Genomic DNA, 21,659 nt, shown 5'->3' with positions numbered 1-21,659 from the left:
TCATATTCTAATGGAAGAGAAAAACAAAACAAATCATTTTCTTTTATATTTAAAAATTTTGCCTGAATCCCCATCTAATATGCTTCCCTCGTAGTAGTTAATAAGTTGATATCAACTTTATTTGTACAAATTGATATTTATTGAAGTGGTATGGTGAGGTAACAAAACCATCCCCCTAACCACTGGACCACTGTCCCATATACACACTCTTGGTGTGTGTGTCAGAGGAAGCCCAAGGCACACATCTAGGGGAACACATGGGCCCAAGGTATAACTTAAGGCTCACAAATTCCTTACCAAACTTGTTTCTGCATATATATATATATCATTAATAGATGAGCTACATCCTTGATTAGCTGGGATGGTTCTTTGAAATATAACTGGGAAAGTCATTGATATCTTAGCTGATGAATCACTCCACTACTGAGCTATTTAAAGCAGTATGTTAAGAACAGTGGAGTTTATCTGATAAGTGTTCATTGTTACAATATTACAGAATTAGAGGAGTACAGGAGGAAAAGGAACAATTGAAGGCAATTGAAGACTAGGATTCCAGAACCAAGGGAGGCAAATGAAGCAGTGTGGGAATTTTGTAAGATAGTGTTCTAGGAGAATCAGTGATCAATCAAGTTGAAGAGGGATGGAGGGGGAAAGTTCCTCAAGGATACAGTTCTTAGTATAGATAAAGAGGTTGTTGGCAAGTAGCTCTGGAATAGATGGATAGAGAAGATGAAGCGACACCTATGTTACAACCAATCATTATCATCAGGTATCAGATTCTAGCTTTCTTCCCTTACTCAGCCAAATATCGTGCTCAAAACTTGCATTCACAATAAGGTATCAATGACTGAGAATGACTTAGTGCCAAAATTGATTCCAGAATAATTTGCATCTTGGCAAGGATCAAAGCCTTGAAGTGAAAATATGGGTTGCTTTTTTTTTGAAAGTACAGGTTTAACTAGATATTAAACAAAAATATTTTGCAAAGGGAAAGGCTCTTAAAATCTTACCCTGTGGGGACAATCTTCTACTCTATTTTGGTCAAAGTTTAGTTCTAATATAGAAAATCCACATTTTTAGAAGAAACTTTAATTGCTAAGCTCTGGTTTTATCTTTCCTCCCTTGTCTCTCTGATTTCTTTCCATTCATTCAAAATTAAACAAATTTGCATTAACCAATGACTGTACTAGGAATTAGGGAGAGGTATCATAGTTATTTTGAATAAAACTTGGTTTCACAGGGCTTATAATCTATAAGCATTCTAAAATAACTGGTTTTATTTGGCATAATTAATTTGGTAAAACTCACATGGACTGAATTATGGATTGCCATCCAACTGTTTGTTTCTTACAGTAACAAATCATTGGATCTGTCAGGACTTCCACTATGTTGTCTTACTAATTCCCTCCTTTTTTACCATGCTGTTTGAAAAAAAAATTCATATTTGTATAAGTTATAGCTCACAACATTCCTTAAAAAGGGGGGAAAATATGATTGTCTTCCTTTCTTTGTTCCTGGCTGAGTTTTAGAGGTAACCCTATCATACTTAGGATATCTGTAAAAGCCTATGTGTTATAGTGGAAAGAATACTGTTCTTGATCAAAACACTGGTTTTAGAGTTCTGGTTCAGAGAATTAAAGGTAGTATTTTCTAGTGGATAAAGCATGGAACTTGCAGTCTAGAGACCCGGGTTCATATCCTTCTGCCACTTGCTACCTGTGTGATCTTGAGGAAGTTACTAAAGCTTTTTAAATTCAGTTTCCTCACCTGTAAAATGAAGTTAGACTAGATTACCTATAAGATCCCTTTTAATTCTAAATCTATGATACCATGTCTGCTAGTTACATGACTGTGATGAAACATTTTTATCTTCTCCAAATCTCATTTTCCTCATTTGTTTTAAGAGATCTTATCAAATAGACTCTTGAGAGGAAGGTGCTTTACAAAGTGCAAAGTGCAATAGAAATCTGAATTAGTATTATTTAACATAAATCAGTATTAAGAGTTAAATTAAAAATCATTTGGCAGAGCCAAGATGGTGGAGTAACAGCACAAGCTTGCTAGAGTTCTCCCTCCAAACCCAGCCAAATACCTGTAAAAATGACTCTAAACAAATTTTGGAGCTTCAGAACCCACAGAATGACAAAGTGAAGCAAATCTCCAGCCCAAGACTGTGGGAAGTTCACCAAAAAGTGTCTATCTCACTAGCAGCAGAGCTCAGTCAAGTGAGGGCCACCTTGGCACAGACAGACCCTGAGCAGGCCTTGGAGGAACTGAATCTTGGGCACCTGTGGCAGTCTTCAGACTTCACAATCCCGGAACACTGAGGACAAATTGGAAGATCAGTGGGAAAAACCTATGGGACCTGCATGAGAGAGTAGAATGATCGGGCCCCAACCCCAGGGCAGCAGAGGAGGTGGAGGAGTCTGTGGAGGAGCCCATGGCAGCAACAGAGACAGGGGCAGTGGAGTCTGTTTCTGGAGCTCTAGGCCCACAGATTGTGAGGGAAACAAGCAGAGAACTACCTTGTCAAAGAGTTAAAAAGTCAAGTAAAAATAGATGGGAAAATGAGAAAAAACTCGAAAAAGAATCAGACTATAGAATCTTGACAATGAAGATCAAAATATACAACCATAAGAAGACAACAAAGTCAAAGCTCCTACATGCTAAGCCTCCAAGAAAAAAAAGAAGGATATCCAAAAACTCAGTGAAGAAAATAATTCCTTAATGGAGCATATGGAGGCTAATGACTTTAGGAAAAATCAAGAAATTATAAAACACAACCAAAGGAATGAAAGGATAGCAGAGAAGTGAAATATCTCATTAGAAAAACAATTTACCTGGAAAATAGATCTAGGAGAGACAATTTAAAAATTATTGGATTATTTGAAAGCCGTGATCAAAAAAAGAGCCTAGATATCTTTCAAGAAATTATCAAGGAAAACTGCCCTGATATTCTAAAACCAGAGGGTAAAATAGACATTGAAAGAATCCACTGATCACATCCTGAAAGAAATTCTGAAAGGAAAACTCCTAGGAATATTGTAGCCAATTTCCAGAGCTCCCAGATAAAGGAAAAAATATTGCAAGCAGCCAGAAAAAAATAATTCTAATATTGTGGGCATACAATCAGGATAACACAAGATTTAGCAGCTTCTAGAGTAAGCGTTCGCAGGGCTTGGAATATGATATTCCAGAGGTCAAAGGAACCAGGATTAAAACCAAGTAAAACTGACTATAATACTTCAGGGGAAAATAGTCATTCAATGAAACAGAGAACTTTCAAGCATTCTTGATGAAACAACCAGAGATGAATAGAATTTTTGACTTTAAAACACAAGAATCAAGAGGAGCACAACAAGGTAAACTAGAAAAGGAAATCATAAGGGATTTACTAAAGTTGAACTGCTTACATTCCCACATGGAGAGATCTTATTTGTAACTCTTGAGACTTCTCTCATTATCAGGGTAGTTGGAGGGAATATATCCATATAGACAGAGGGCACAGTGAGTGGCATAGGAAGGAATGATATCTAAAAAAATAAAATTAAGGAGTGAGAGAGGAATATACTGGGAGGAGAAAGGGAGAAATAGAATTGGGCAAATTATCTCACATAAAAGAGACAAAAAAAACTCTTTCAATGGAGAGGAGAGGAAAAGAATGAACCTTACTCTCCTTGCATTTGGCTTAAGGAGGGAATAACATGCACACTCAATTTGGTATGAAAATCTATTTTGCACTACAGAAAAGTAGGGAGGAAGAGGGTAAGCAAGTGGCAGGGGGAATGATAGAAAGGAGGGCAAATGGGAGGAGGGGGAAATTAGAAGTAAACACTCTTGAGGAGGGATAGGGTCAAAAGAGAGAACAGAATAAATGGAGGGCAGGATAGGATGGAGGGAAATATCATCGTTCACAATGACTACTATGGAAGTGTTTTGTTTAACTACACATTGCATAACAGATGTTGAATTACTTGCCTTCTCAGTGGGGATGGGTGGGGTGGGAGGAAGGAAGAGAAGTTGGAACTCAAACTTTTAAAAACCAATGTTGACAGGTGTTTTTACATGCAACTGGGAAATAAGATACACAGGCAATGGGCTATTAAAATCTATCTTCCCCTACAAGAAAATAGAGAGGATTAGAATAAGAGAAGGTAGGGGTATGACAGAAGGGACGACAGATTGGAAGAAGTGGCAATCAGAATGCATGCTTTCTTTGGGTGAGCTGATGGGAGAGATGGGGAGAAAATTTGGAACTCAAATTCTTGTGGAAGTGTCTGTTGAAAACTACAAATAAATAAATAAATTTTAAAAATAAAATAAAAGTTAAAAAAATACAAATCATGAAGAAAATGTTGTTTATTAGATCCTTTCCAGGGTACTGAGAGAGATACAAGAAGAGTAAGATATTCCCTGACCTCAAAGAAATTATAAATTATATAATCGGCGAAGTAATAATGACAATTTGAATTTTATGTGTTTTAAGGTTTCTGCATAAGCCCCTTGTGAGGTAGGTAATAGAAGTAGTATTAAAGTATTATTATCCCAATTCTGAAGATAAGGAAACTGAGGGTCTGTGATATTGATTGAGTTGTCCATCATCATAGAGCTGGCAGATACGTGATTTAGGATTCAAACAAGAATCTCGTCTCCAATTTCCATACTCTTTCCTTCATAATACTACAAAACATACAAATAAAAATGTTATAACACCAAAACTCCTAAGAGTTATAAAAATGGTGCTATAGTTCATAAGAAAGAACAGTCACAATATTGATAATGACTAATTTTAAAGAGGAATTGACTATTTTCTATTGCATATAAATGACTGAGTCAAAATGAGTAAATAGTTAATCTTGTTCCCTTTCCTTAAGTTCATTTCCCCCTAAAATATGACAAACAGAAGGATTTCTAGAGTATTGTTAAAATATCCTAAGAAAAATATCTATAGTATTGTTAGTTTTCAGGAGAAGAATAATCACAGAAATCCAAATGATTCATTTATATCTGCAAAACTTGATTCATTTATATCTGCAAAACTTGTCTTGGATGCTTTGTTTGCCCAGTATTTTTTGTGGTCTTGAATAATTAACCTTTAGTTCTTCCAAAGGGAGTTTGTAATTTAATGTATGTCTGGATCAGAAAATCAAGATGAAGAAAACTGAGGAATGAATTTCTATCTTAATATCAGTTGCATTAGTTCAGGGAAAGGAAAAAATGTCAGCTCCAGGAATTTAGCTTATAAAAGGACATATGAAATTAGTTCTGACATGAAAAGAACATAGGATTTGGAGTTCAACATCATAAACTTTGATGCTAGCTCTGTCTATCTATCTATCTGTCTGTCTATCTATCATCTATCTATCTGTCTATCTATCTGTCTGTCTATCTATCTATCTATCTATCTATCTATCTATCTATCTATCTATCTATCTATCTATCTATCTACCTACCTACCTACCTATCTATCTTGAAGCTAGAGGAAAGGAAAAGCCCCTGCAGATGTAGTGTGCTCCTGATTAAGACAAGAACAAAATATTATTAGTTTTAATAACAATGCTAATAGTAGTAGAAACAACAGTCAGGATAATCTACACATGTTGCTTTGAGGTCTTTCGAAGCATTTTCTAGTAACATGTTTATGAGTTAGGTAGTACAAACATTATGTTCATTTTACAGTTGAAGGGACTAAGAGGTGAAATGAAACACCCAGTTTCCAAATCAGGGGTGGGGAATCTGTGGGATGGGCCACATGTGGCCCTCTAGATCCCCAAGTGCAGCTCTCAAAGAGTTCCCCACCCCTTCTCCAAACTACCATGTGCTAGTGTTGGACCTTGAACCCAGATCTGCTGACTTTTAAAACAGTGCTGCTTTCTTTATACTGCATTGTAAAAGTATGCTTGCTAAGAAGTTTTTCTTTTTCTTTTTAATAGGATATATATTTGGGATTAAAAAGAAGCATTAGATGTGGCATATCATAAGTAAACCACTGGCCAGAATATGGCCACAGCATTTATAATCTATACTGAACTTTCTGCAAAGCTAAGATGCCACTTTAAAACCCATCAATACAACAAAGCAATGAACCTGAAAACCAACAGAAGAAACATTCCTCCCCAGACCATGCAGACAACATGGTCATCAAAGCTAATAAACATTTATTGTGAAAGATTATTGGGAAGCTTCCCAGGGTAGATTTCTCTTGGGGAAATATGTTCTTACAGAAGCTATGGCTTAAAGGAAACTCCATCATCCCATCATATTTTATGTTGAGAAATGACCAATAGGGGACAGTGTAAGCGCTAGTACTTACAAAATGAGAATTTGGCACTTGACAGCCATTTTATTGCATCTCGAACATATTGAAGAAATAAATCATGAGACCAGTAAAGACTTTGTTTTTGTTTTTTAAATTCTAGAATGAGTAACAAAAGTGAAACTCCGAAGAGACCCACAGGATGGATTCAAGGCACCAGTTAGTTCTGAATTGCTCTGAATAGTGGTAAATACCTCTGTGGGTCAGGTGTCCCCAGACTTCAATAGAAAGGATGATGGTGAGAACAGAATTAGACTGAGGGGAGGTGTAAAAATTTTGCCAGGTGCCATCAGCAAATAAAGCAGCTCTCTGCTATTCAGTTTCTTTTCCCTTTTTACCTCAGTAAATGCCCAGAGTAAACTCTTGTTTGATTGTATTCATAGAACTGTGTTGTTTCATGGTCTAAGACCTAGAAAACAAAATAACTGATTTTGTTTTTGTGACAGGGGTTAGATAAGCAAAAGATCCAACTATCCAAGGGTGCAGTAAATAAAATAAGGAGTGGCAGAATTGAGAGAAAGCTGTTATTGACTTTAGAATGCTGAGTTTCCAAGTTCACAGAGGGAACCTAGGAGTAGGCAGGGAAGCAAATAAAATGTTTATGCACGTCTTTGTGATTCAGTTTTTCTTCACTTCTCTCATCTCCTAATTTACTGTTCTAATCAGCAGACCTATTTACTGCCCTCTTTGTTACTACCACCCTGCTTATGGCTTGAACTAAATCACAGACAGTTCTAGCCCTTGGCTCCACCAACACGAAACACTATACAGTATATAAAATGAATTACTGCAAATAAGGCAGGGGCTAGTGCCATAAAGCTGTCACCTTCACCTCCAGGATTTCCTCTCTAATATCCCTTTACCCTTGCTTGGTATCACCTAATGTGAAAGGGGATGAGCTTTTTTGATATGAAAGCAAAACCTTTTAAAAATATCTGCAATACATATTCTTAATGATTCTGATAACATTTAGCACTGATCATTTTGGAAAATTTTGGGTAATCACCACACATGTGTATTTTATCAGATATGTATATAAGACATGTGTATAAGAACTTGCAAAATTTTAACAATATGTACAAACATGAGAGATTTATGTGGGAGATAGTATAGTATAAAAGAATTCTAATCTTGAAATCTGAACACCTGAATTTTATATCCAGCTCTGCCATTTAACGTTTTCAAGATAAAATATGAAAACCGGGAGGAACCTTAGAGGTCACCTAGTGCAATACTTCTCATTCTATAATTGAGTAAATCAAGGTACTAAGCAATCAAATAATTTAGCTGCAATGACAAAGTAAGCAAATATTTCAGCTGGAATTCAAACCCATGTCTGTTGTTTTATAGTACAGGGATCTTTGGATCATGTGACAGTTTCCATGTTTGTCAATTTTTTTTTCATTTTAAAAGGATATTCTAACATATTTCCCACATATCTTCTGGCACAGTTTTATCTGTTTTTGTTTATTTGTTTCAGGTTTTGTTTGTTTGGTTTTTTTTTTTGGTATACTGGTGAACTTTAATTTTTGTTACTTCCCCTCTCCACAAGCAATTTCCTTATTATAAACTAAACACCACCTCATTTAGATGACCAAATCATATAGTGTATACCAAAGTACTTTGTCAGCAATGTGAAAATGAGGCAGTATGAACTTGTAGACCAAAAAAAGGCCAAGTGACATTAAAGACAAAATTTGGTTTGTTTTATTGAATTAAAGTTTGCTGTCACTTTGTCAAGTAGAAAATTATTATCAAATAGTACAATGGTATTTTCTTTAGCCAAATAGTGAAACTCAACAGTTTGAAATTTTCCTGTCTCTGAAGTGTCTAAGGAAGTGCGAGAATGAGAAAATAGCTTTGGTCTAGATATCAGACAAGCCAATACTCTTGATATGAATTTTAGGGCTTCTTCTTTGGAGCTACATGCATAGAAAAGTGAAAACAAAATCAAATATAAGCAACTGATCCCATACACATAGACACAATACTAAGGTTTTGTCTCTACAAAAGAAGAGGCTGTATACAATGAAACAGCAAAGCTAAATTTACTGTTGTCCAAGGTGGTCAGTTCACTGTGCCCAAATTAAAGCAATAATTAAAATGAAAGGAAAGGAAATGGCCAGTACATATATGTAAGCACAAAAATGAGCTCCAAAATAACCTCCCTACCCTAATAAAACCCAGTTCTAAAGTCTCTTCTCCAAGTGTTCTTTCCTTCTACAAGGACTACTGTAGCTGGAACTCTTCCTGATGCTGTCCATGGAACTTCAAAGTACAGTACAAGAACCAGACAGCCACCTCTGGAAAATGACTGTCATTCATTTAGAGCTGGGAATAACCTTAGAGGACATTGATTCTTAAACTATAGGACCAGAATCAATGTCCTTTAAGGTTATTCCCAGCTCTAAATGAATGACAGGTCCAGCAGATGTCAGTTCATCTTCTATTCCTTACTTCATTTAAGGCTCAATTCAATGTGTTACATGCTAAACATGCAATTTCTACCTTCCCCCCCTAAAACTTAAGTGCTTTCTTCCTTCTTAAATTATTTGATTTCTCCTTCTAAAGCTATCTTGTATTTATGTATTTGTATAAATATTATATTTCACTAGTGTAACGTATGCTCCTTGAGGCCAGTAGCTCTTTTAATTTTGTCTTTCTATATCCATTTCTTACTACAGTGCCTTGTTTATAGTAGCTGCTTAATATATTACTGCTGATTCGAATTATGATGGTACATGATAGACATGCATACAGCACAGTATAATGATTCACATCCAATAAAATAAGCCATCATTGGAAATCATAGATAGCAGAAAATCACTTATTTTAGTTCAGAACATACTAAAACAGGACATTGCAAATCATAATAGATCACACATTTATTACTGGGCACTATATGTTTTTCCATAAAACTAATAATATCCAACAATAACTATCTTTAAAAGTGGTGTAGGTAAACTGTAATAATGCTGTTAAATGCATAAAATTCTCTCAGGAGAAGAAAAAAAGACAGAAAAAATAAAAGCAAAACACTGTTCTTCCTTCCCAGTACACACCTATTCCTAGGGATTCTGGGCTTGGGGAATGAGCAGAAGAAATAAAAAAAAAAAACTCTCTTGTTCATCCTATTTTGAGATTTTGCCCTCTGATTCCAAGGTACCATAGGCCCTTCCTCAAGGAAAAATCTGGAATATCGCATCATGGTTATCAGCAAGTATTATATACCCTGGTCATTACTAGGAGCCAATGGACCCTATCATTCACACTCTATATAACATTATTTAGGAACTGAAATATAGGACCGACTCTGAATAAAAGGCATGAAAGCCAAGATTGTCTTCCCACTTTCTTGTTGCCACCATGAATCTTGACTATCCTTCAAGCTTTCATCTTTCCCAAAAATCTCTTTGCATTAAACGTGATGTCTTTCTTTCTTTCCTCTGAACTCATACAGCATTTATTGTCCACTCCACTCTTGATACTAAGCACTTGTGTTATTTATTTATTTTTAATATGCATATGTGTTGTCACCCTAATTGTAAGGTTCTTGATGACAGGAATTTCTCTTCTGTCTCTGGTTGTGTGCGTATTCACTGATGTATAGATGTGGATATACTCTATACACATATATTTACATATACATATATTATATCTAACTATTTATAGATTTATGGTTATTAACCCCCAAAGGTATTTTTTATGTTTATAATCACTCTGTCTCACCCGCAACAGCTATTATTTGTCACTCCTCAGACCTCATGAATGGTGCTAGGGAGAAATCATGCATATATTGGATAAACCCTTTCAATTGGCTTGGGATCAGGTTGTAGAGAAAAACAGGAAAATATCTATATCTGGTCATAATCAAGAGAATAAATTTAAGGTTGAATCCTAGGGAGTTGATATCAGAGCTAAGTGCTGTGCCTCAGTGATAAGCACAAGGTACTCTTGTGAGTAGGCACATCACTTAGAGTCTCTGAATCTCAGGTTCATCATTTATAAAAAAGGACATTTAAAAAAAAAACCAACTAATTACCTGTGTAGCAAAGAAAATTATTTGTAAATATAAAAACACTATATTAATGTGAGATGCTGTTATTACTGCTGCTATTAGACTCAGATAAACATGAGTTCAAATTCAGCCACACTGGATATGTGACCCTGGGGAAGTCTAAAAAAATGGTAAACCACTCTAGTACCTTTGCCAAGAAAATCACAAATGGTGTTGCAAAAAGTTGGACACAAGTGAAACAACTGAAAAACAGCAGCAAAAACCTCTAACCTGGCCTGATATCCAATAAATATTTTTGACTTTAATATATATATATATATAAAGAAAAAATGAATTAGGAGACTATAATACACACAGTTAATGACTGAGGAGGGACAACTTTTACTTATAAAAATTTAGCGAGTATGGAGAAGGTTGTGTTTGCATGTGGTATCAAGTAAGGTTGTTTGTTGTTTGTTTTTTATTTTCTTTGAGTTAAAATGATATAAAATGATAATATTAATAATAGCTGAATATTAGTGTAGTTGATTTATATTTTGCAAAACATCTTTATCTTTTTATACTTTATTTGATCTACACAACAACCTTGTTAAGTGAGTACCAGGCATTATTATACTCATTTTAAAGGTGACATATGTACAACTCATTAACTTGCCTTGTCTTTGGACACAGTGTTTGAAGCAGAGCTTCAACTTAGATCACTCTTGACTTCAAGTCCATTCTAATTACCATTTTGGTCCCTTAACCTCTCCTTTGATTTTTCTGAAATCCCATAAATCAATTATTTCTAAAGTCGAATTTTACTAGAATACCTCAACTTTTATGAATTTGCCCAGTTCAATTCCTTGCTGATAAACTGATATCTAGCAATGAAGGATGGAGCCAGTAGAAGTCTCAAACTCCCTTTTGAGCTTAGCCGCGAGACCTGAACTTGACATAACTGCAATTCCCATCTAGAAATGACTATTACCAACCATGGTGAGCATTTGATAAGTATGAGTTTCAGGTTAGAGTAATGCATGTCCTTTTCAGGAGAGAGTTAAGTGCATTTGTTATTGGTGAATAGCTTATTCCCACGACAGCACTAGCGCTAAGTAATGTACATTTTGGAAGTGACAAATCTCTCTTTACATCATATTACTAAGCAATGTACATTTTGCTCAGGATAACATGGGAATTAAATAAAGAGATGCAATTTCAGGCAGAACACAGTACCTGAGATCACTAGACACCAGGCAGGTCTCCATAAAACATTTAAAGAACACTGGAGCAATATGATTTTCAGAATGATTTCTTTTCAGAGTTCAGCCCAGTGTGTTTTAGTGAAAAACTCCCTTTTACAGGGAGGTCCATGGAGAACAATGGGTTCAACACAGCAACTTTCACACATATATTTATGTTTAAAATCACAACCAAAGCATGAAGTTTCCTTACTTTACTTGGCTGATTCTTTCATTAACCAGACACTACTTAATCCACAATAATGCCAAAGGTTTGAACTGTAACAATCCATGCAATAGAATTGTAATAAAGATAATTTATCAAAAAGTGCTGTGTTCCATTGGATTTCCAAATCATCGTTACAAGCAAATACTGCTCACTTTCTCCTGCAACATGACATAATCCTCACTGTTCCACAGGCTCACAACCTAGAGCTTTTCCTCAGACTCTTCCTATCTCTCACCCCTGATACACAATCTGTCAGCAAGATCTGTTGATTGCACTTTTCCAATACTTCTCAGATATATACCCTTTTCTCCTCTGACAGTGTCACTTTTCTGTAGCTGGTGATCACTTCATGCCTGGAATGTTGCAATAGCTGTAGGCAATGTGACTCCCTATCACCTTCAGAATCAAATTTAACAAAAACAAAACAAAACAGTGTTTGACATTCATAGTCCTTTATAACCTCTCCATCTCCAAATGTGAAGTCTTCTTACACTTTTCTCCCTATCTAATGATGCTGATTTTCTGACTATTCCATTAATTGGGCACTTAATTAATGTTTTTAGATTAATCAATATATGCTAGGAATCCTAGAAGTCTTAGTGAAATTTTAAGTTTTAATAATTTTGTACATAAAGAGATAGATGATAAATGACATTGACTTTTTTTAGCATATTTTTATGTTTATGGAAGAATATTAATCAATCCCATTCTCTGAGGTACAAGAAAAGAATGTGGGACCGAGTATGCTCATACATTCACATTGCAATGCAAGGTAGTATAAGATATTTCCAGACCTGACTGAAGCAGTGCACTCTTCCTCAGGCCTTTTCCCAATCTGGAAGATTCCAGATTTTATTCAACTGCTTATCTACTGCAGGAATAAGGTGCTTTTTGATAACAAGCTGGGGTTTTTGAATGTTATTTTAAAAATAATCCTATGAGACAGTTCTTGTGTTATTATGCTTATTTGTTGTTGTTCAATCTTTTTCAGTCATATTTAACTCTTTGTGACCCCATTTGGGATTTTCTGGGCAAAGATACTGGAGTAGTTTGCAATTTCCTTCTCTAGTTCACTTTACATATGAGGAAATAGACCAGTTAAGTGACCTGTCTAGGATCACACAGTCAGTAAGTGTCTAATGACTGATTTGAACTCAAAAAGATGAACCTGTATCAGAAAGTAGTGTATTCTCCATTAATGGAAGAGTTCAACTCTGAGATTTTCTCTAGCTCTGAAATACCATGATTCTATGGGCTTAACATTTCAGTATGAAATTAGTTTAACAAGTAAGATTAAGGCATCTAGAATGATCCTAAAGCAAAATGAAACAGAAGATATATGTTTGAATGTGTGGAAATATACACATACACACACACATATGGCTCTAAGTTACAAAGTAGTTCTTGTGAGAACTCATCTAAATGGTTACGCAGCATAGACAACATGAAGGAAGGAATGCACATGAGAAATATGTTAAGAATCTGATGGGCAACAGCAAATCTCACATTTTTGATTTGGATTAGCTATTGTGAAAAACCTAGGGATATTTTTATACACAGTTATGTTTATTTGTTTGTGATTATGTGCATACATGAGTGTTCATTTTTGCCCACTTTCTTCATGAAATAAGGGAATCAGGCTCAAATAAGTTTGTATTCAATAAATATATATCAGGTTCCAAGGGCAGAATTAGAAACGAGGTATACAAGGCATGGAAGAAAATTTCAGCTCAATTAACAGATCTTCCTAAAACTTGGTTCTGTATAACAGTGAAAGAATATATTATCTGGTCCATCAATGAGTTCTCAGTTTTTGAAGGTGTTTTTGCAAAGTGACTGCCATAGATATTATGTCATTTTTTATGATTCAAATAATATTTAGAGTTGATGAAGACAAGCATTTGTTGACTCTAGGATTCCATAGCTGTGAATTCTATAATGTGGTAAGAAAATTAAAATAAAAGTCCTATGTGATAATTTGTTGATTCATTATACTTTAGCTATAGATAATTCAAATGAAGGTTGATTCTCTTTGCAACTGAGCATATTTATTAATTAAAGATAGGCTAAGCTTGAAAGGGGTACAACTATTCAATATGTGAGTGTCCATGTTCAAAAAGGCACTTTTAAAAAACTATGATAAAATTACAAAACTCTTCATTACCAGGTTCATTATTTGAAATGAAATGAAAACCAAAAAATATGTTAGATTTCGTAAGTTTTTTGATAAATAAAATGAGATTTTCAAAACAATAGTGTGAGGAGAGAGGTATCAGTATTCATTCACTTGTTTATTCATCATTTCTTCCTGCCTAAAATTTTTTCTATGGCTTAAATTAAGATGGAAAAAATGGGCAATAATTTTAGTTAATCATACAGAGTCCTTTGACTGGTACATGGAAGGCTTTGGTCAGTTTAGGATGGATGGCCCATCAATGTCTCTCACAGGTTTGTGGTGAAGAAAGTACTTTGGAAATACTCAAATATTAAATAAGCATGATCTTAAAAATAATCCATTATCCCCAATGTAGATAATTTTGTCATTGTATCTTCTTAAGAGATGTGAATTGCAACACATCTATGCCTACTCATCTTTTCCTAAACTAGGAGTAGCAATAGTAGTAACATCAGCAGGAGGAGAAGCAAAAGTATTGACAGAAGCAGCAGCAACAACTTACAAATGAGACCATCAGCTAAAGGGTCTATATTAAATAGCAGAGCACTCACAACCAATAAATTAGAAACTTAGAAAGTTCATTGTATCTTAGAAATTTGGGGAACTATGTGCACTGTAGGAAAATTAATTCTCCTCACTGAGCTTCTTTTCTCATTAATAAAATGAGAGTGTCAGTACAAAAAAAAAGCATTAAGTATTAATTGAAGCAAAAGTATTAATTGAAATACACTTGCAATACACCTACATTTGCATACATAGATACACATAAACATGTGCATGTACATAGGTATATATATATACATACATGCACATGTATATCATTACTTTCTGGTTGCAAAGAACTGGAAATTAAATAAATGCCTACTGCTTAGGAAATGAATAAACAAAGTGGGACACATGAATATCATGAAATATTACAGTCTTTTATCATAAATAGGATAAACAGAAAAAACTTGGACATGAAGTAGAACAAAGCTGGCAGAGAATGCACACAATTGTGATAATAATGTATGCAAAGAATAAGAACAAAATAATTGAAATTGATAAATGTTGGTTCCAAAGAAGTTACCTCCTATTCTTCTTTGCAAATACGGGGCATCACAGATATGTAATATTGCATTGCAAACATCATTGCAAACATTGCAACCCTCAGCTGTTTCCCAATACATTGGTCAGGTTTCTCAATTTAAGAAAAAAAAATCCTTTTTGTTATAAGATCACTCTAAGGGAAAAGTTGGGAGAGGGATATAGTTAGAAAAGGAGATGATATAAAAACATAGGATAGTAATAACATTTTTTTTTTTTTTAGAAATTAGGTTTGACTAATTTAAATAAGTTTGAAGTGTTGCTGATTTCTACCATTTTAATATCTCACATTTGCATACTCCCCACTGCCTGCCCACACACATACACATTTCCATTGCCTCTGTACCTATTCTATTTAAGTCCTCATCATCTCTCACTATTAAAAGCCTTTCTAACTTTTCTTCCAAATTTCATATGTTGGTTATTCTCAGCTTTGGGTCCATCCTTCACACAGGTGTAAGAGTACTCTCCTTTATATACAGGTCAGGCTGTAACATTCTCCTGTTAAGAAAACTTTAGTAACTTAGAACTTATTAACAAAATGGAATCTTCTTAATTTGATATTCAAGAACCTCCTAAATATGACTCCAACCTATCTTAATTTAGTCACATTGCTACCCTGTCTTTGTTTCCCAATATGCTCATCCATGGGATTAGGGGTCATAACATACTAGATCTAGAATGGCAAGAGCCTTAAATATTTATGTAATGCAACACTGCTCTCTATTTTTTAATTAACTTAAATTTATTTACCCACCAACCACACCCTACTCCATTAGAACAAAACAGAACAAAACAAAACATCCTGTAACAAATGGGAAAAATCAATAAAAACAAATTTCTTTAATGGCTCCATATTTTTAAAAAGTCCTATTCTACACTTTAAATTCATCTCCTCACAGAAATGAATAACGTTTCATCATCAATCCTCTGAAATCATAAATGCTTATCGTAATGATTAAAATTCCTATAGTTTTCAGGTTGTTAGTTTTCGCAGTGTTCTCTTGGATCTACTCATTTCACTCAGTATATAAATATCTTCAAAATTGTTCATTTTTGCAATATTGGTATTACAGAATAAATTCTGATTCTATAAGACTGTATGTCTTCTTGCATAGAACAACAGACTTTATAAAGCCCTTTAACCTTACCTGGTTCATACTTTTCATGTAACATCTCAACAAGTTAGCTTGTAGAGAAATGATTCCTCCTAATGATGAAAAATACAAGAAATTAAATTTTAAGTGACTTATTTAAGGTCATACTATGAGTTAATGTTAGAAGTAGCACGAAATTCAAATATTTCTGACTAAAAACCTTGCGTTCCATTAAAAAACCCACAATGCTGCTTTGCCAAAGAGATATCTTATAATTTGCATGCATTGAAAATATATTCAATGACATACATAATCTATAATAGGATTTAGTATGATGTGACAGAGCACTAAATATGAAGTCCAATGAACTAAGTTCAAGTCTTGGTTTTATCGTTAACTAAAGGTGAATATATACAAGTCTGAGGTTTGGTTTCTTCTGTGAAATGATGACAATAGTGTTTTCACTGTTTCCTCTCAGGCAGTTAATGAGGAAAGTTCTTTGAAAAATACAAATTTCTACATAAAAAAATGAACCGTTATTTTTATTTACTTGGTGCTAGAATTTGCCTTTCTATTTGATGTAAAGAAAGAAGTTTGAATTGTGTCTTATTGTGTAGAGTGTAACTAAACATTACAGAAGGTAACAACAGTAAATATGACTCTAATTCTTTTTCAAGAAATCCCGTGATGAAGCCCTAATGGGAAAATGTGAAAGAATTTGATGTTAATGGCTAGTATTATTGTCAAATGATTTAAGAGACTTTCAGTTCTTATTCCTGACTGTTCTGGGAAGATTGTAATCATTTCATTAAAATTTAAGAAACTATTCAATAATAAAATTTTATTATCTAACAATAACAAAAAACCCTAAAACAATAATAAAAATCACAAATAGTCTACTTAATGCATGTATTCATTTGGCAGATATCCCTTAAATATTTACAACGTACAAGCCACTGCAAGTAGAAACAACTGTGCAAGCTATCATGCTTCAGGTAAAGCCTCACATTTAGTGATATTGTAGGTTCTTTTCAATTCTACTATTTCATGGGAGGAGTTCATAGTTTAGTGGGGTAGAGGATGAGAAAATGAACCATGTTAAAAGAATAAAATACAAAATAAGTATGACACAAGTTCAGGGGAAGGAGAGATCACTTAGCTACAGTTGCCAGGAAGGAGATGTATTAAAACTAGACTTTGGAGGATGAATAGAATTTTAAGGGGTAGAAATAAAGCATTCAGGCTGAAAGGGTATGTTGGATGCAAAGCTAAAAAGTAGGAGAGTGTGACTGAAGCAGAGTACCTAGGCAGTAAGTGAAGCAAAAAGTTAGAAAGGTAGCATGAGCTAAGGTTGTAGAGAGTTTAGTAATTTAGACATTATCTTGTAGATAATATTCAACAATAAAGTTTATGACTTTTAATAAAAGACTGTTATCAATAAAGATGTTTTAGAAAAAAATAGTTTCAATGACATTGTGATCGTTAGTATTCATAAAACAGATTTTTATAAACACTTCTAACCCTCTATCCCAAAGCTCTCTGTTTTAAATAATCAATATATTCCCTATTTTCCCTCTGGGAACTTATATTTATCCAACATACACATTACTAGGGGAAGGGAGGTTGTATGCTAATTTATCTTCACTTCCTTTGGGGGAAATTGAATGTGTCCCGGCAGCTATTTTAGAAAGCCATTTAATTACAAGAAGAAAGAGGTGAGCAGGTGCCTTTTCTAGTACAGGCAAGACCGCACAAACCAATTCACTCTTAGTATTTATATCTATTGAAATAGAAAGGAAAGATGCTGACTGCCTTTCTGTTTCTTCTAATGGAAATATTCAAAAGACATCTACCACAGTCTTTTATTGTCTCTATAGAGGATAATTTACAACTTAAACATAAGAAATCTACTTTTAAAAATAATTTAACAAGAGTTCATTTGTAATCACCATGTTGCAAATGTTATGATAAGACTATGTCTTTCAGTGGTGTACAACTCATCTAGTACAAACATAGATTATTATATTTATTAACACATGCCATGAACATTACAAAATTTAACATCTTCGAATAATGTTTTTGTTTAACGTGCTCCCTTTATGCTTGCAAACACTTATGGTCCATGATGTGTCATTGAATGTAAAATTATACACACATATATAGTGTAATATACACAAATGTGTATGTATATATATATATATGTATATATATATATATATACATATATATAGCTTAATTTTTAAGGCATGAAGCCAAATTGAATATTAAGCTTACTTTTGACCAACTTTTCCTTTTTCTAAGTCTACCCTTGACTATAGCCTAAAGATTTTCAATGGAATTTAAATCAGAGTATTTCCCAGTATATGTAACCATTTTTATCTTTATCTTCTAAATACATTGCTTAATGTCTCCTAAATTCTGTCATAGTCCATGTTCCTTTTGTGTATTCCATCTTGATTTAAGAATTTTGGTAACTCTGGAATAATTTTGCTTTTAGTACATTATAAATACATATCAAAGTTCTCATATATAACACTGCCAGGGTGACTTGAAGTTAAAAAAAAAAAAGCCACATTTTTTTATCTATGTAGATGTGCTATATAATGATATAATACTTGCTTTTCCCAATCATAATTATTCTATCATTGTATCACTCATTTTTCTCTTCATAGAAATGGTTACTTACATTTCTAAATTGGTCTCATCATTCTTCTAACTTCAATAAGATTACAACACAGTATAGATGGATTAATATATAGATCAAGTCTCTCTGAAGGTCTTTGCTATTTTTTCTCAAAATTGATCAAAATATTTATAGCAAGAATTTTTATGGTAACAAAAAATTAGAAACAAAATGAATGCACAAACTGAGGAATGACTTGACAAATTCTGTTCTTTGTGTGTAACAGATTATTATTTTGCTGTGGAGGCAATGAATTCATTATAATGAATACAGAGAAAAATGGAAAGACTTGAATAAAATGATGCAAAATGAAGAAAGTAGAGTCAAGAAAAATAAGCAAAATGACCATAATAATGTAAATATAAACACTGCAAATCAATAAAAATAATGTTTTTAAATTATAAAGGATTATGAAGATAAGGCCCAAAGAAGAGATATGGGAAAACATTTCCACCCAAATGATCTGCAGAGGTAAAGTGCCCATAGATATGGAACATTACATATGTTTTCAAATTATTTTTTAATCAATCTATTGATTTTGATGATTTCAGCCCACTTCTGTCTCATTTTATTTTTCTTTTTAAAGCCTTTATTACATGGCTTGGCTTTCTGGGAAAGGGGGAAAGAAAAGAGGAATGAGTAATGATGAAATTGGAGAAATTATTTTCCCTCCTCCTTCCAAGAGACCTATCCCATCTAATAAAGTTTAGGTAATAGAATCCAAAATATATCATTTTTAAGAAAATTTCCCATTTTATTATTAATAATCAACAAACATGATCATTTCAGTCTACAAAGAACACGAAAAAACTTTGTGTGGGAGACCATGAACTTTTTTTGTGATTTTGAAATTACACTATATATGAAATGTAACAGAGTAAACAGAATAGTAACAAAATTACTCTGCCTATGTCCCCTTATGGATTTATTCTTTCTAAATTTTATTCCATATCTTTTCAAAGGTTATCTTGAAATTTGTTTCTTTTTTAATATATGTATTAATAGCTAGCAAGGTTGGGGAGTGGATGACTCAAAAGACTCATCTTCCTGAGTGCAAATCTGACATCAGACTCTTACTAGCTGTGTGGTCCTAAGCAGGTCATTTAACCCTATTTGCCTCCATTTTCTCATCTATAAAATGAGTTGGAGAAGGAAATGGCAAACCACTCCAGAATCTTTGCCAGGAAAACCACAAATGGGATCATAGAGTTGAACTTGACTGAAATGATCAAACAGTAACAACTAAAATAACAAAATTTACTAGCCACTAACTTCCCCCTCATATACATAACAAAATCCCTCCTTTATAAAAATAAAGCAAAACAATTCAATATTTTGGCCATTACTGAAAATTATATGTCCAAGTTATTTTCATTTACACTATTGTGGTTATTTTCATTACACTATTATGGTCAGTATATAAATTGCTTTCTTGTTTCTTATCCTTTTCATTCTGCATCAATATACAATATATTTTTTCCTAGTTCACTGAATATTCATCCTTTCTTATGACACAACAATATTCCATTACCCTCATATAGAAAAATTTATTCATCCTTTCTCCAGTTGTTGGGTACCCACTTTGTTTTTAATTCTTTTCAATGACTGGTTATTAATATATTAATTATTCATTTAGCAAGTTAACATCAATTAGCTTGCCCAAGTGGACATATACTGAGATGATATAGAAAGAAAATAAGTAGAAACATTTCTCCTCAGGAGCAATACTTTCCCCTAATGTCACCTCACTACTCTTTTCTTTCTTTCTTCCTTTCTTCCTTCCTCCCTTTCTTTCTTTCTTTCTTTCTTTCTTTCTTTCTTTCTTTCTTTCTTTCTTTCTTTCTTTCTTTCTTTCTTTCTTTCCTCCTTTCCTCCTTTCCCTCTTTCCTTCTTTCCTTCCTTCCTTCCTTCCTTCCTTCCTTCCTTCCTTCCTTCCTTCCTTCCTTCCTTCCTTCCTTCCTTCCTTCCTTCCTTCTTTCTTTCTTTCTTTCTTTCTTTCTTTCTTTCTTTCTTTCTTTCTTTCTTTCTTTCTTTCTTTCTTCTTTCTCTCTTTCTGTCTCTCTCTCTTGTCTTTCCCAAAACCTTAAAGCCAGTGCACTCTGAAATCCCTAGATTGCACAGCAATAAATCCCTGCCCAAATATCAATAGTTGCTATTCTGCTCCCAGTTTGATTTATTATTTTTTCTTTCGCTCTTTAAAGGGGCCATTCCCTAATTACTTCTTGGAAAGACTTATTTAATGAATGGCCTAACCTCACTTTAAATGAGTACCTGAAAAGACTAAGATCTCCCTGCCAGGCCTAGAGGCCTGAGGGCTACCCGAGTCTTCTTACCTTACCTCTCGCAGGTCTTCGGCTGGCCAAACTGGATAATCGTATGAGAGAAGAGACCTCCCAGAGTCAGAAGAGACCTCCCAGAGTCGAACAAGGGTTAAGCTTTATTCAGGGTCCTGGTTACAAGTGCAGGGGGAATTCTTCCTTAAGAGGGAGCGAGGAATCTCCCAAGGAGGCAAAGATCTTACAATAAGAGATTGGAAGTAGAAGTGTAAGTGGGGAGAGAGGAGGAGGGGAGAGCGGAGAGAGGTAAAACGGAGCCTTCTGTCCTGACCGTGCTCCTCCCGTGCTAAGAGCGCTTTCAGGCTTTCCTGATCCCAATTAAGCTCTCTGGCCGCGTAGTTTGCACCTGAATACCGTGCCTGTTAGATAACAATAGGTGTGCCCAGACCCGGGACAGTCTCGAGGGGGATGCTCCTCCCATCACGTTTCTCACGGGAAGAGGCAGAAATACACGAGATTGCTCGGTCTCACTCCTCGATTCCCTGGTGTTTATGGGGG

At 34.3% G+C, this 21,659-nt stretch overlaps 1 protein-coding gene across 3 annotated transcripts in view; it reads right to left on the bottom strand.

The window, feature by feature from the left end:
* The window catches only part of RIT2 (Ras like without CAAX 2), a 523,011-nt gene that overhangs the window by 426,832 nt on the left and 74,520 nt on the right, over positions 1 to 21,659 (bottom strand). Inside the window, exon 2 of one of the 3 annotated variants that reach the window (XM_072605262.1) lies at positions 16,197 to 16,255. The exons of the other annotated variants lie outside the window; for them this stretch is intronic. Within the exon in view, the coding sequence (XP_072461363.1) occupies positions 16,197 to 16,221 (25 nt within the window). The 5' untranslated portion in view covers positions 16,222 to 16,255. The remainder of the gene's footprint in view (positions 1 to 16,196; positions 16,256 to 21,659) is intronic. 3 annotated transcript variants of the gene reach the window in all.

This window comes from Notamacropus eugenii, chromosome 4, assembly GCF_028372415.1.
Source record: "Notamacropus eugenii isolate mMacEug1 chromosome 4, mMacEug1.pri_v2, whole genome shotgun sequence".
In the NCBI taxonomy this organism is placed as follows: Eukaryota; Metazoa; Chordata; class Mammalia; order Diprotodontia; family Macropodidae; genus Notamacropus; species Notamacropus eugenii.
The sequence above is the reverse complement of the archived record's forward strand: the minus strand, read 5'-3'. Positions and strand labels throughout refer to the sequence as shown.